Here is a 16,484-nt window from a genome sequence, read left to right on the forward strand (position 1 = left end):
TCTAGGTATCGCAGTAGCGATCATATTCAGCTGCTGCCTCTGTATACAATGTGGCCCTGCGATTTGCGGCATGTGTGCTACCTCTTGTATTCCTAGTCCCAAGCCCCGTTCTAAATCCCGTTCCAAGACAATTCGAGATGAACAAATGGTACTGTATGAAATGATAGATGGTATCATGAATATTGATGTTTCCTGATGGAAACGTAGTGACAAGGAGGGAATGTGGAAAAGTAAATTTTGCCATGTTCTGTGTCTCTACGTGTCATCCATCATATGTTATGTGTGCATGACCAATATGCATATGTTATTCCCCATGTCCGATTCAAGACGCAATTATAGTTGTGTCCTCCTCTAGTATGCCAGTTTCCAGTCCTCGTGAATACTACGAATATCAGGCCTATGTAAAGCTACGTTGCCGCGTTTCTCAGTGTGCACGTTATTTCATTATAAAGTCCCCGTTTCCAGGCCTCAACAGGGCCCGGACATCAGATTCAGCTCCTGTCTCCTGAACCCTTGCTGAGGAGCGATCCAGCCCCCACCTGTATCCTCGACCTTCCACTTACTTCCTGCCTCGCAGTGCCCGGTGCAGCTTGGCTCTGCCTCTGAGTCTGCCAAGACTATGTTATGATTCCAGTTATCAGTTTAGTCCTCCTTCTCTGCATTCCTAAGCTACTGAACTACATCAATAGTTTCCGTCATTGTCTAGCCTATGCGGCTCCATGTTAAGAGAAATACTGTATTTAATGGTCATTTAATATTCTTCATCACGCACTATATGTAGAATAAATGCATGCTCCAGTCTTAGAGTCAGTTAGCTTTTCCCCTCATGACTTCTAGTTTATATCAACATGTTCCCTAAACATCAGATACTAGATAGGGTTTAGGTACATGTCGCTCCGACCCTCCAGACTTTAGTCTCTGCTCCTAGCACAGAGTTCATAGCCCCCAGCTTCTCCTCGTAACACGTCATTACCAGTTTGCGCGCACCACCAGGTTAGAGGCCCCGGCTCCTTAGGTAGCCCCCTCCTATGTTTCCGCCCATTCATGACATATTCTGTTACGTTTGCATCACATGTCTGAGTTACACCTTCTTTTTACTCTTATCTTTCGCGACTGCTACGCGTCACGCCTTCTGCTCCACCCACTGCTACGCCTACTGCAATGTAATGCTATGTGTTTGCGTTATGTATATATGCTCATGTATTGTTATTAAAAGCCAGCGCGCTCATCCCAGACCCAGCCCCAGCAGCTGCTGGGCCCTGTCATCCTATTCCTATGCAGGTTGTCCTGTTCCTGTCCTTATGCTGTATTAAACCTGCAAAAACTCCTACTACCTCGAATCTTGACTCTTATTTATTGAGCTATCTGTTATGATATATGTCTAGTCAAAAATAGGGTATTATTTATTTATTTACCACACTCTTCTCGTACAATGAGGAGCTTATCTCTACCTTTGTCAGCAAAGGAGAGCCACAAGATGTTATGTTATTGTAATTTGTACAGCGCGCGTATACCCCTGGGTGTCTTGGTGCTTCCGGTACTCCATACTGTTTTTCAGACCGATAATTCTAGAAAAGCCATGTCTTCAGTTGCATTCTAAACTCAAGGAGAGGAGACATTTTCCTCAGGTATAGTGGGAGAGAGTTCCATTCCTTTGAAGTATTGTAGCTGAAGCTCCTCCTTCCCCAGCTCACCTTTCTTATTCTGACCATAGGCATCAGATGGGTGTTTGCAGATCTCAGGGGCCTGTTAGGGATATACCATTTAAAAAGATCCCATAAAAATGTAGGACCTTCTTTATGGAGTGCTTTGTGGGCTATAAACAGTGCTTTAAAGTTTACCCTCTGGTCGACTGGCAGCCAGTGAAGGTCCTGAATCCCTGTTCTAACAGACTGATATTAGGTATATCCAGTACGAGTCTTGCAGCGGCATTTTGTACTGTTGGCAATTTTGTAAGGAGAGTGGATTGGATGTTAATATATAGGCCATTGCAAAAATCCAGCTTAGGTAGAACTAGTGAAGTTGCAACCGTCTTTCTAGATTTTTTAGGAATAAAAGGACATATTTCCTTAAGGTTTTTATCATAAAATATGCCGAAGGCACCCCCTTGGATACTTGAGGTTTTAGGCTCAACTTATCAATGATAACTCCCACATTTTTGGCTTTGGTCACTGGTGTGGGAGGGGGGCCAAGATTATCCGGCCCCCACTCAGGGGACCATGGAGGAAAGATTCCCAAACATGATCACTTCCGTCTTGCTTGAGTTTAATTTCAGGCATTGATCACTCATCCAGGTACTTAATTGGATCATACAATCGTGGAGTTTTGTAGAATGATTGACGTCCCTATCCACTGTGGAGATAACCAGTTGGGTATCATCGGCATAGGAGGTGGGAATCAGATTGAAACTTCTAATTAGTGGGACCAATTCTGCCACATAGATATTGAAAAGTGTGGGACTTAACGATGAACCCTGCGGGACCCCGCATGGCAGTATAAAAGGTGTCGATTTAAAATTGCCCAGGTGGACAGATTGAGTTCTATCTGATAGAAAGGAGGTCAGTAGGGAAAGTGCGACTCCTCCAGTTCCTATTGTTTTTAGGCGCTGCACGAGAAGAGTGTGATCTACAGTATCAAATGCTGCGGATATGTCCAGCAGTATAAGAACTGCTGACCCACCGCCATCTAATGAAGATCGGATGTCTTCTGTGGTTTTTATCAGAGCCGTTTCCGTACTATGATTGGTTCTAAAACAAAATTGGCTGTGGTCTAGAACCTGGGTGTCAGCGATAAAAGCAGAGTTTTGTATTGATAGCTGCCCACTGCTCTTAAGGGACCCTATGTACTTTACAGGCCTCCTCTAGTGCAGTTATCCATTTGTGGATGTCATCCCCACTCTGATAGGGAGGGACTACCTTGTTCAGGTTCCTATGATCATGAGTATATTCTCTAGCTCTAGGGACACTGTTGCTGCCATCAGGGGGTTCTAGCCCCAACCTTCGGGAAGCTCTCTGGCGCTCTAGGGATCCCTGTCTAAGGCCAATTGTTCCCTCTTGATTCTGAGTTCGGTCCTCTCATACTCAAGTAATTGACACTTCTCATAAGAGGATTCCCTTCTATGAGAAGCAGAGGTCCCTACAGTAGTACCTGAATTATTAGATTCCGGAGAACGAGATCTTGATCTTCTAGGTAAACTGTGCACTCTCCCTGGTGGAGTAAAGAGAGGGCCACTGGAGCCTTCTCCCCCCCTGAAGAAAGAGTTGGGTTTGTCCAGGTTAGAATCATCTTGATCCTCTCGGTCAGGGTTTGAGTCCAGATCAAAGAAGTGTTCACTTCCTGCTCTGGCCTCATCTCCTGTCCCACCCAACTTGCCTGCCTCATCAGACCCTGTGGTCTTTATGAGATCATCTTGGAGCAACATCTCCTTGATATGTTGGGTGCTTGCACTTCTCCCTGTCCTCATTTTCCTAGATGTACACATATTTCTGAATTCCTGAAATGAGAGATGGTCATATCTAGTTGTCAGAGGCCCACTGGCTTCTGGCCTAGAAGACATACTAGTGTTATGTGGTATAGGCACCTACCTAACCTAGTGGAAACAATCTCTCTTGAGTTGGAGACAGGGTGTGCTAGACCCTGGACTATCCAACTCCAAGTTCAGTAGACCTTACTTATTCTAATCTTGATTTATAGGCACACCGGTAAGTGCCTGCGGCTCTGGGTTATCCCCGACGACGATCTGGGATTCACTCGCGGTGGTCTTGTAATTAAATCGAAGTTTGAGACCCGGCACGCATTTTTTTATTTTTCTGTATCTTAAGCAAAAACCATCAAGGCAGCAGCGCCCAATAGAAGAAAGAAATGAAATCAATTAATCTTGAAAATGGCAATAAATGTTCATTCCAGGCTCTAAATTATGTTTTTCATTTGACGTGGAAACGTAAAAAGTTCAGATGTCGGAAACACCAACACCTCCACCACCCTGCGCACTCTCGCGCCCACCGAGCGGGATGACCACAGGCTCTCCAGGATAGCGACGCACCTGCGGCTAGCTTCCAACCTCGTCCCCCACCTGGGCTTCCACCTCCTCTCCTGGACTTCCTTCTTCATCTCCCCCCTGGGTTCCCACCTTCCCTCCGGAACTGCTCGACCTGCGTGCTACCCTGAATGACACTTTGCTGCTGCTCTTCGGACAGTTCTCGCTGGACTCTAGCCCTTCCCTCCATACCTTGCATCCCACCCACCATTCCTCTATGCTGTGATTGCATCTTTGACCTATTGTAACAATGCTAAGCTTTGGTATTCGCTGAAGTCCCTGCACCATACACCACCCCTATGCGTCTATTAGAGTTTAACCAGTCATATCCCTTCCTTTGTGTACTTAGTTGACTCTTATCACTAGTGTGTGCTGTGGACCTTTATATTCTCTACCACTCCTATGTGACCCTTAGAGTATTCCCAGGCATATCCCTCCTGTGTAGATTGAAGATAACTCTAATGACTAGGATCCTATGTGATTTGTAGATTGTATCCAAGTGTATCCCCTCCCTGTGTTTAGAGATATAGCTTTAACGACTAGTTGCCTGTGTGACTGTCGGAGTATAGCCAGGTGTATACCTTCCCTCGTGTGAAGAGATACCCTACTCACTAGAACTACCCTAGTGTATCCCTTCCCTGTGTTTAGAGATATAGCTTTAACGACTAGTTGCCTGTGTGACTGTCGGAGCAAAGCCAGGTGTATACCTTCCCTCGTGTGAAGAGATACCCTATTCATTAGAACAAAAAGTAATGTGTTCTTTATGTATTTGTAACTGATTCTATGTAAAATACTTTGACTAGTTGCCTGTGTGACTGTCGGAGTATAGCCAGGTGTATACCTTCCCTCGTGTGAAGAGATACCCTATTCACTAGAACTACCCTAGTGTATCCCTTCCCTGTGTTTAGAGATATAGCTTTAACGACTAGTTGCCTGTGTGACTGTCGGAGCAAAGCCAGGTGTATACCTTCCCGCGTGTGAAGAGATACCCTATTCATTAGAACAAAAAGTAATGTGTTCTTTATGTATTTGTAACTGATGCTATGTAAAATACTATGATAACATGTAACGGAACTGGTGCTATGTAAAGCGCTCTGATAACCTAATCGGTTCAAGTTCGCGCTATATAAAACTCTAAAATAAATAAATAAATAAATAAATAGGTACCTAGTACCTTTAGTGTTTTTCAGTTAATCACTCATTGAGATTTATCTGGTAAAACAATAGCACGCTTGAATCCCAACAGCTGCACACCATTGTGAGAAGTTGGCCTGGTATATGCTGTCCACAAATTAAAGTGGACACTTGTACCAGTCCAAACAGCCCTTATTGATGATTAGGTTAAATACAACCTTTATAGAAAGCTATCCTAGTGGTAGCTATGGAGAGCAGCCTTCAGGCTAAGTCTCGAAGGAATGTAAAGCAGCTTGTTTTACCATATCAGAACCTCCTGAATGACCAAATAAAAGGAGAACCATACATGAGATCTATAAAATAATATGTATTTATTACTAAACACTCTCTACTAACCTCTTTATGAGATTAGAGCACAAAGCACACAATATTAAATCACTAGAACGACAGTAAATAGCACAATACACTGCAGGCTCAAAGGGGAGACCGAACCATATGCTAAGAAAGTGGTATAACTACAATGACTTAACTAGACACAGTGCCTAGAGCACATAGAATTGCTGGGACCCCAAGGAACCACCCAAAGTAGTGACACAGGGGACCCACAGAGGACGGGTGCAGCGTGAGAACACAGGCGCGAGCTCCGTAGAACCCTATGGGAAAGTCTCAGTAGGAATGTTAGAGTTTGAGGACACTTCGGAGAGGACTATAAGCAAATCCTTTGGAAACAAGACGGTTCTATGGCCAGCACCCTTAAGAGTACCGAGATACCCGTGTTACCTATGCCAGAGGAGCCAGGTGCATAGGGGTCAAGTGATGTTGGGAACCTTTGTCGTTTTCAACGGCGTGATGAGAGAAAGTGCTGCTGCCGGGAAGATGAAAAATGTCCGGTGGAATCCAAGCCTGGATCCGAGATGAGAAGAACCTGAAAGCAGAGGGGACAGAGTCTGGGTCACTTCAGGGTGACCAGGGGCTCAGTAGACGAATGCCCACTGATAACGGGTGCTTCAGGTGAGAAGATAGGATGCTTGACTCTGCAGCCACAGGGACCAGGAGACGTCAAAGATTACCAAAGTCCAGAGGTGAGCTGTCCCGCGAAGGATGTTGAGTGCTGGGGGGGAGGTCAGTGTCCTGATCGAACACCAACAAGCATTGGCAACTGCAACCCACCCGGGCAGAGGAAACAAGCTACGTTGTAGACCAGCAAGGTCCTGGGGACTCTTCAAGCAATAGATAGTCAGGGCACATCTGGAGCAACCAGGAAAGCCCAAGAAAAATCAAAGTTACCTTCACAGACACGGACAGGCCAACGGACCATGGATCGCGAAGGGACCTCGAGCTGAATCACGAAATACCAGCCCACGGAACACTCATGGAGTGTAGGCTGGAAATCTTCAGTGGAAATACTGCTCCGGACATGGGCAAAAGATGGCGGCCGCTCGAGTGGCAGAGTAGGCTGGTGTTAAGGCTCCTCTGGTGACACCCTCCCGCATAGCAGCTCCCCCGATCTTATTTCGGAATTAAAGGCTTTTGTTAAAAGAAAAGCAAAGGAAAGAAATCTGTATTGTTACTCTGATTTACACGTCGGTTTTCAAAAGCATGATCAACAGACTTCTAGGGCTGCAGGACCAACTCACCGTTAAGGCGCGCTGGCTCTAGGCACGTCCGATTTTGAGCTTTCCGTTTGTTCCTCGGGTGCTGCGTGCCGCGATGCCGCCGAAGACAGCCCCTAAGAATGCTTCAGGTGTGGGGAGGACCCGCGGCTCTACCCGCGCTGCTGGTCCTGGCGGTGATGGCGGTGAGGAGTTGCGAGCATCTAGCGGGAGTTTGGCGGCAGCGGCAGCTGCAGGCGTCAACAGCAAGCAGAAGGTAACTTCGGCGCTCATTCCAAAAAGAAAAAAGACTCTTCCCGAGATATTAGGGCATCAGTCTTTCAAAGATAAAGGCAAAATGTTTCAGGAAGTGGATTGTCAACAATCGGCAGATTTCGTAAAATCGGTAAAAGATTCTGCTCCGAGGGCAGGGGTGATGTTGTTCGCTCATTCATCAGGCGCCCTTGTTTCCAGCCGTGAGGAGGGCAGTAGTATGCCTACGTTTTTGTGCGTTCAAGGAACTGACTCTGCCCTTACAATGAATGAGGTAAACTCTTCACCAAGATTGCCAAACAATTCTGTTTTGCACCGAGGCCATGAGGAGTCTCTATGTGAAGCAGGGAATAAGGAAGCCTGTCCTGATGTTATTGCTCCAGAGCAATGTATGATGGGTCCTGTAGTCATTCTAAAATACAAGTTCTGAATCATTCAGCACTGGGGGCCGCCTCTTCTGACTCTGTTTCGGAAGTTTCTGTGGATTTAAAGGAGGTTGAGGGGGCTGAAGGAGCTGAAGGAAACGACAAATTCTATGCCATGTCAGATCATTCTGGGGCTTCAGTGGAGGATGGCGATGAGATTGAATGGTCTGATTATGAAAGCGAATCTGGGGATTGGCGTCTGAGTGAGGCATCTAAAGATGAGACTTTATATGGGGGCGCTGGTACAGTTCGTAAAGCCGCGAAGTGTGAAATTCATACACCCTCAGTGTTGGGGGGTGGCCCTGGCTTGGGCCCTACATTATCAGCTTTGCCGGACTCTCCTCTCTCAGCGCAGCATAATTTAGCTAATGCGGCGGAGGTAATGACACTTACAGGGGGCAATATCAGCGCTTCACTTACATTGAAGCCTCCGAAGGAAATAACCCTATCTATTATCTATCAGTCCATCATGGCCCACCGTGAGGAGACAAGACAGGAGAATGCTCGAACCCAGGGGGCCTGCCGCAGGATGCAAAATTCTATTTGAAGACTGGCAAAAACTTGCTCTGATTTCACTGCGAGGATGGTTGAGGCGGAAGAGCGTATATCTACTTTGGAAGATGCAGTGGCGGTTCAGTCCTTTGGAAACTGACTGACTTGGAAAATAGGTCAAGAAGGAATAACCTTAGGATCCTAGGAATTGACGAAGGCAAAGAAGGTCAGGATGTTCGCCAGTTCGTCGTGGAGCTCTTTGACGAAGCTTTTCCAGAGGTTAAGCAATGAGACTGGCAGCTGGAAGTCCAGCGGGCTCATCGCTTCCCGTTTAAGAAGAAGAAGCAGGCTCCTGGTGATAAGCCACGAGCAATTCTTGTTTGTTTGAATAATTTCTTGGCCTGAGAGAAAATCTATGATCTTGCTAGACCTGATAGGAGAAGGGTGGGAAAGGGCTGTGAATTTTTTGTCAGACCAGATTTTTGCCCAGCCACGGTTGAGCGGAGGTGGCAGCTCCGCCAGCGTATTACTCCATTTCAGGCCAAGGGGCACAGGTTTTTTTGCTCTTCCCCTCAAAGTTGAAAGTAATCTTTCAGGGTCAAACGAAGCATTTTTCTTCTGAGATTCAGGCAAAGGAGTTTCTGGACTCGACTCGCTCCTCTCTGACGAGCCGAGTGGTCGCTCCCAGTGCCTCTGCTGAGACCTGGTATCGTAGCGCTGCATTGCCTCACAAGCTGCTTTTCACCTGTCTGCCTGTGCCTAGCTAGCGCTAAATATCTTTGTCGCTGTATTTTATTTAACTGTGCTGTGTTTTACGTGATCTGCGCATCAGCCTTCAGCGCTCCGCTCATTGCCTGCAAAGTTGCTTTTTGTCTTGCCTGCTTGTGCCCAGTTGCTATTGGACTCATTGGCGCTGTGTTGTGATAGTTTCTGCTGTTTTATCGTGGTTTGCGCGTTGTGCTCCGCTCTGTTCCCCCCCTCCGCCTCCATTTTGTTTATTTGTTGTGCTCGTCGTCCTCGTGTGCCTGCCCCGCCTCCCAGCTGAGACGCCCTCGCCCCTCCCCCTCCCCCATCCATATATGACAATAGTTCCCGCGCGCAGCGTTTACGCGCAGCGTTCGCGCCCCAGTCGCGCCGAAGGTGCGCCAAAGGTAAGCCCGTCTACGCCCGTCCGCGCCTGGACCGCGCCCAGCGCCAGACCCCCTGTCCCCCGTCCCTCCCAGCCCCCCCGCATTACCTACGATGCCGCCACCCTCCTAGCCCTTAACCCCGGTCGCGCTCCCAACTGCGTCCGAGCCACCCCTGGCCAAACCCATGGACCTTTCTCCTGCTACTCCTGCAAATTCATCGGCACCGACAACATCTCCGCCACGACCACACCACAGATTCCTGACCCCAACCACCTACAATGCATCCTTCTCAACACCCGATCAGTCCACAGGCACGCCATTGACCTATGGAATCTACTAGACACCATCTCTCCAGACGTCGCCTTCCTAACAGAAACATGGATGAACACTTCCTCCGCCCCAGACATCACCATTGCCATCCCGGAAGACTATAAGATCACTCGCAAGGACCGTACCGGCCACACAGGAGGAGGAATCGCTATCGTCCATAAGAACTCCATCCGAATCTCTACCAGCTCTGACGCCAACCTCGCTAACTCCGAACACCTTCACTTCCAGATCCACATCGACCCCAAGACCACACTCAGAGGCACCCTCCTCTACAGACCACCAGGACCCCGCGCAAAATTCAGTGAAGACATCACGGACTTCATCACTCCTCATGCGCTCCCCTCCAAAGACTACATCCTTCTGGGAGACCTCAACTTTCACCTCGAAAAGATCAACGACCACAACACCGCCACCCTCGTGGACAACCTCGCCAACCTCGGACTTAAACAACTAGTCACTTCCCCCACCCACATCGCAGGTCACACACTCGACCCCATCTTCACATCCAGCAACCATGTCTCCTTCAGCCACACCACGGACCTCCTCTGGACTGACCACAGCTGCGTTCACTTCACCTACAACAAGCCGAAACCCATCAACCACCCCCAACCTACCCTGCAAAGAAACTGGAACAAAATCACCACGGACCAAATCTCCGCATCACTCCATCGAAACTCCCCAGCCCTCTCTTCTAACGCCAACGAAGCCGCCACCAACCTCACCCTATGGTTATCCAACACCGCCGACGCCTTAGCACCACTGAAAAAACGTCAAAGAAAACCTGGCAGCAAGAAAGCCTCATGGTTCAACGATGATCTCAAGAAGTCCAAGAAACTCTGCCGCTCCCTAGAAAAGGCCTGGAAAAAAGACCCAACCACCAGCACCAAGGACGCCTTCAAAAGCGCCATCCGCACTCACCACCAACTGATCCGAAAAGCCAAGAAAACAGCATTCAAGGATCGACTTGACAATAACGCCCACAACAGCAAGGAACTTTTCAACATCGTCAAGGAATTCTCCAATCCCTCGGCCAACTCCAACGACATCACCCCCTCCCAAACCCTCTGTGACTCCCTAGCCTCTTTTTTCCACAACAAGATTGCAGACATCCATAACAGCTTTGACAACCTTCCCGGAAACCAACCCACCCTACCATCTGCTGACCATCTTCCCCCCGTGAACACCCTTCACGCCTGGAATCCAATTTCCACTGAGGACACCATCCGCCTGATGAACTCCATCCACTCAGGATCCCCCACAGACCCATGCCCTCACCACATCTTCAACAAAGCAGACTCCGTCATAGCACCGCACCTCCGAGACGTCATCAACTGCTCCTTCAACTCCGCTACCTTCCCAGAAATCTGGAAACACGCTGAACTCACCGCCCTTCTGAAAAAACCAACAGCGGACCCCACCGAACTAAAAAATTACCGCCCCATCTCGCTTCTTCCATTCCCGGCCAAAGTCATCGAGAAAGCCGTCAACAACCAGCTCGCCGCTTTCCTCGAAGCCAACAAATCCCTCGACCCCTCACAATCGGGATTCAGAGCAAAACACAGCACTGAGACCGCCCTCATCGCAGCAACTGACGACATTCGAACTCTACTGGACAATGGAGACACAGTCGCCCTCATCCTCCTCGACCTATCTGCTGCATTCGATACAGTCTGCCACAGCACCCTTCTTCAGCGCCTCAGAAACATCGGAATACAAGGAAAAGCACTTGATTGGATCACCTCCTTCCTCTCCGGAAGAACACAAAGAGTCCGCCTCCCACCATTCAAGTCCGAGGCCACTGAAGTCATCTGTGGCGTACCACAGGGATCCTCACTCAGTCCCACCCTCTTCAACGTATACATGAGCCCCCTCGCGGCCATCGCACGCCAACACAACCTCAACATCATCTCCTACGCTGATGACACCCAACTGATCCTATCACTCACCAAAGACCCCAACACCGCCAAAACTAACCTACACGAAGGAATGAAAGAAGTTGCCGAATGGATGAAACAAAGCCGTCTGAAACTGAACTCAGACAAAACAGAAGTCCTCATCTTAGGTACATCCCCCTCTGCTTGGGACGACTCCTGGTGGCCGGAAGCCCTCGGAAAAGCACCCATCCCGACAGACCACACACGGAACCTAGGCGTTATCCTGGATTCTTCACTCTCAATGAACAGACAAGTCAACGCCGTTTCCTCTTCCTGCTTCAACATTCTCCGCATGCTCAGAAAAACATTTCGCTGGATCCCCTCCGAAACAAGGAAAACAGTCACCCACGCTCTGGTCACGAGCCGACTGGACTACGGAAACACCCTCTACGCAGGTACCACCGCCAAACTCCAGAAGAAACTCCAACGAATCCAGAACGCCTCAGCCAGGATCATACTAGACATCCCACGCAACGAACACATCTCTGGTCACCTTAAAGACCTCCACTGGCTACCCGTCAATAAGAGGATCACCTTCCGACTGCTTACCCACGCACACAAATCACTCTACGACATCGGACCAGATTGCCTCAACTCTCGACTGTCCTTCTACACCCCCCCGCCAACTACGTTCTTCCAGCCAAGCCCTCGCCACTGTACCTCGCATAAACAAGACCACCATGGGAGGCAGATCCTTTTCATACCTGGCTGCTAAAACATGGAACTCACTCCCCGCTTACCTTCGCCTCACCCAGAACCACCTAGCGTTCAGAAAGCAGCTTAAAACGTGGATATTTGACAAATAACCCTCCTCCCCTTCCTAAGCGCCTTGAAACCCTCTGGGTATGTAGTGCGCTATACAAATTTTTTGACTTGACTTGACTTGACTTGACTCTATTTAGTGGACATTCTAGCTTTACTTTTTCTGAGTAATATGATCGGGGGGGACTATTGATAATGTCATGGTATATATCGAGGGCTGGTCTGATCTTCATATGCTGATTATGTATTTGGTGTATTCTTTGTTATTTGATCGGTACATGCCCTCGGGGGATGTTTTGAGAGGCGGGGGTATGACCCAGGGGAGAGTGGGTGCACCATCCTAAACCATCGAAAGGACTTTGGTCCTGCTGCCATATGAGGGAGGTGAGGGGGGAGAAGGGTGGGTGGGAGGGGGGGCTCGGGTGGGTCTAGGGGGTGGTGGTGGAGGGTGAGGGGGGTTCACAGGGTGTGCTGGGTGTGTTGGGCCTGCTCTGTTTTGGTCTTTTCCAGTCATGGAAGTAATATATGTTGTTGTGACCGAATGTTTCTTCTCTTCATCTTTTGGAAGTTGTTGATGGTCACTAAAGTACAGATTAAAAACTTGTTCTTTAGAAAGCAGGGTTTAAAAGTTTTTAGCAATGGGGCAGAACAGATTGCGGCTTTGCTCTTGGAATATCTGTGGGTTGAATGACGGGAAAAAGCGGGGGTTGCTCTCTAATATCATTCAAACAATGCAGGTTGACATATGTCTCCAAGAGACCCACATACCATGGGGTAAGCGTGAATCCTTAAAATTGCCTGGCTATGACCTTATTAGCCTGCTCCCATCAGACTTCCATGATTCTGGGGGGGGGGCAGCTGTTCTTCTGAAGAAAGGAATAGGCTGCTGCAAGAGAGTTAAAGAAGATAAGGCAGGCAGGTGGGTGATTGCTGAGGTCATTATAAATGGCTGGTCATTCTCGGGCTGCTCAATATATGGCCCCAATTTGGATGATCCGGAAATTTTTAGGCAGCTAAATATTGAATTAGCAACTTGGCCACACCCAATGTTTTTTACTGGGGACCTTAATATCAATCTGCTAAGTCAATTTAATTTAGTAACAAACTCTAACTACTCTGGCTGGAAACCTCGTGTTTTTAAGGCACTTCAGACTCTGACTTTAGAGCACGGCTTGATTGATGCCTGGCATTATCATCATCAGAATAAAGATGGCTATACATATTATTCGGCCCCTCATAACAAAATGGTTGGCTTAGACCATGTATTTGTTACTGGTCAGTTTGTAGGGTCAGTCGATATATCTATTTTACCAAGGACCCTGTCGGATCACAATGTTTTAGTGGCAGAATGTCTCTGGGAGCGACCGATTAAATGTCCCTAGATCCTCGACATTTGAGATAAAGCTTCTTCTGGATTCGGCCTATCGAGATCACATGGAGAGATGGATTATGGAGTTTATGAATATTAATAGGGCTTCCACCTCAGATTGTGTAGTCTGGGATGCATTTAAAGCAGTGTTACGTGGGGAGACAAAAAGCTTTTCAGCTTATCGCTGGAAGCAGACGCAGGAGGAGATTAAAAGACGTTTTGAGGAGTTGCGGCTGGCAGAATTGGAGTTAGCAGCTAATATTCATCTTGGTCTGAGCATTGACCAGAGTCACAAGGCGGTTTCCGTATTAAAATCAAATATTTTAGAGCCTTTTGGCCAGGATCTTGCTGCTAAATATGTGCAGTATTGTACTTCAATGTATGAATTTGGTGAAAATTCCGGTAGGATTCTCGCCAAAAGGCTACAACAGAAAAGTGTTACAAATCATATACGTCGCATCCTTGATCAGCAGGGTAATATTCAGGACACTCCAGCGGGTGTAATGGATGTCTTTAAGGAATTTTATGCCTTGTTGTATTCTGAGGAGTCTGCGGTCTCTCAAAGTGAGAGTGCGGCGGATGAGTTTCTTCAGTCCTTAGATACTTTGGTGGGTACGCTAGAGCAGAATGAATTACTTTCTGCCCCAAGTACTTGGGAGGAGGCCGAGGTGGCAATTAAAACTCTTGCTAATGGGAAAGCTGCTGGCCCTGACTCTGTTCCTCTAGAATTTTATAAGTTGTTCTCTTCATTACTCAGTCAGGATCTGCTGTCAGTGTTTAGGGCTGCCCAAGATGGGGTTATGCCCGATTCCTGGTGGCAAACCACGGTGGTTCTATTCAAAAGGAAAGGCAAATCGGAATTAAATCCTTCGTCATATCGCCCAATTTCACTCATAAACACTGACAGCAAGATATATTCTATGATTTTATCTATTAGACTCTCGCAGGTTATTGTCCCTCTGGTTTCACTATGTCAGCACGGTTTTATCCCAGGTAGGGATACGGCGGACCGTGTTCGTCGAGTTATTTCACTTTTGGACTGGGCACAGACCACGTGGTCCCCTTGAGGTGTGATCCTGTCGGATGCCAAAAAGGCGTTCGACATGGTCTCCTGGGAGTCCCTATGATCTGTGCTTCACTGGAAGGGATTCAGCCCAGAATTTATTGAGGCCCTTCACTCACTTTATATCTCTCCATGGGCCACAATTCGTATTTCAGGGCAGGAGTCAGGGTGCTTTAACATCAGCAGGGGAACCAGACAAGGATGCCCCTGCTCGCCCCTGCTCTTTGCCCTATACATCGAGCCATTTCTTAGAATAATTGAAGCAAGTGCAGATATTCACCCAGTTAGTGTTCAGGGGGTTGAGTATAAGGCGATGGCCTATGCGATGATATTGTCATTACTAATGATGTTGGGTCTGCTTTTACTGCTCTAGAGGCATTGTCTTTGCAATTTGGCACTCTCTCGGGTTATAAGTTAAATATCACCAAAACTCAGGTTATCCAGTCAGAAAATATGCCCCTTTCTGGAGTGTCTGTGGTAACTGAAGCAACCTATCTGGGAGTACAGATATCTCCTGTAGTTACCGACATCCTGGATTTAAACCTTCTTCCGGCCATAGATTCCCTAAATACCAAGCTGGAGAGGCTTGATCATTTACATCTGTCATTGTTTGGGCGTTGTAACGTCTTGAAGATGTTAATTTTGCCTAAGTTCCTATATTTTTTCAGGACAATTCCTTTGTTGTTTCCATATAAAACCTTGGCAAAGGCTGAAAGGATTTGTCTTCGCTTTCTCTGGAGCTATCGATGGGAACGAAGGGCGGCGAAGTGGACGTGTCTTCCTAGAGCACGTGGGGGTTGGGCGGTTCCTAATCTGTTATATTACTATTGGTCTACTATGTTACAGAATTTGGGTCTCCCATTGCCTGGGGACAGAGCTGATATTCCTCTATGTATTAGGCCATCTACATATGAGATAGCCCTAGGCGACACCGCTAAGGGTGTCCTAACACGGGTCCTTGAGCCGAGCTACTTTAAAAAGATAAGGTTTAAGGTCAGTTGGGCCATGTTTTCAGTTTGGCAGAAAATCCGTCGCAAGCTCCATATTCCAAATATTACTTATTATACTCCATTTAATGCCACAAATGTGCTTTCAGCTATTTTTCGGGATAGTGTTACTTTCAAATGGCAGAGTTTGGGCTTAAAAACCATCGGTGATTTGGGGTCTGATGGACAACTGGCCTCTTTTACCTATTTAAGGGAACGGTTCCATCTGCATTCCAATGATTTATTTTAAATACCTTCAGATCAGGAGTTTCCTAGATAGACACTGCTATAATTCTTCCATACTTTATGACAAGACTGTTTTAACTGAATTTGTTAAAATGAGGGCTAGAATAGGGGTTATATATCAATGTTTTCTCTCAGATCTTCCTGATGATCTGGATGCTCAGAATATTAAGTGGTCGGGGAAATTAGGTATCTCGGGTGTGGATTTGGGACCTGCTCTTGAATTAGCTAGCTATGTTTTAGTTTCAGGCAGCTTGCGTACGCAAAGCTATATGGCTATGTTTGATCTGTACCATACCCCGTCTAAGATCGCTTAGTGGGGTAGGGGGGGAAGACTCCTGCTCTAGGTGCAGACTTCAAGCAGCAGATATAATACATATGTTTTATCTGTGTCCAAATCTGAGTGATTTTCTTGGTGATATCTCGGTTTTTATCAATGAGGTACTTAATATTCCGGTGGAGAGTTCTCCGGGTCTAGTTGTATTGGGGTGTGAATATCCAGAAATGAAATGAAATGAAATGAATTCGTACTTGTATAGCGCACTTATACCCTGAGGTGTCTTGGCGCTGTACGCATTCCGCTGTGGAACCCTTCCTGGCTTTTCCCTGTGAAATGCCCACTCCTGGGCACCCACAAGGTGAAGCCAGGCATCCCAGCGCTGTTGGGGCCGTTGTGGAGATTAAGCAAGCTATTGCCCAGAGTTGCAGAGTGGGA

At 47.5% G+C, this 16,484-nt stretch overlaps 1 protein-coding gene across 1 annotated transcript in view; it reads left to right on the forward strand.

The window, feature by feature from the left end:
* The window catches only part of LOC144827881 (uncharacterized), a 247,038-nt gene that overhangs the window by 107,364 nt on the left and 123,190 nt on the right, over positions 1-16,484 (forward strand). Inside the window, 2 exon segments of the mRNA XM_078686046.1 lie at positions 7,475-7,702; positions 13,595-14,246. Of these exon segments, the coding sequence (XP_078542172.1) occupies positions 7,475-7,702; positions 13,595-14,246 (880 nt within the window).

The sequence above is a fragment of the Lissotriton helveticus genome, chromosome 4_1 (assembly GCF_964261635.1).
Source record: "Lissotriton helveticus chromosome 4_1, aLisHel1.1, whole genome shotgun sequence".
NCBI lineage: Eukaryota > Metazoa > Chordata > Amphibia > Caudata > Salamandridae > Lissotriton > Lissotriton helveticus.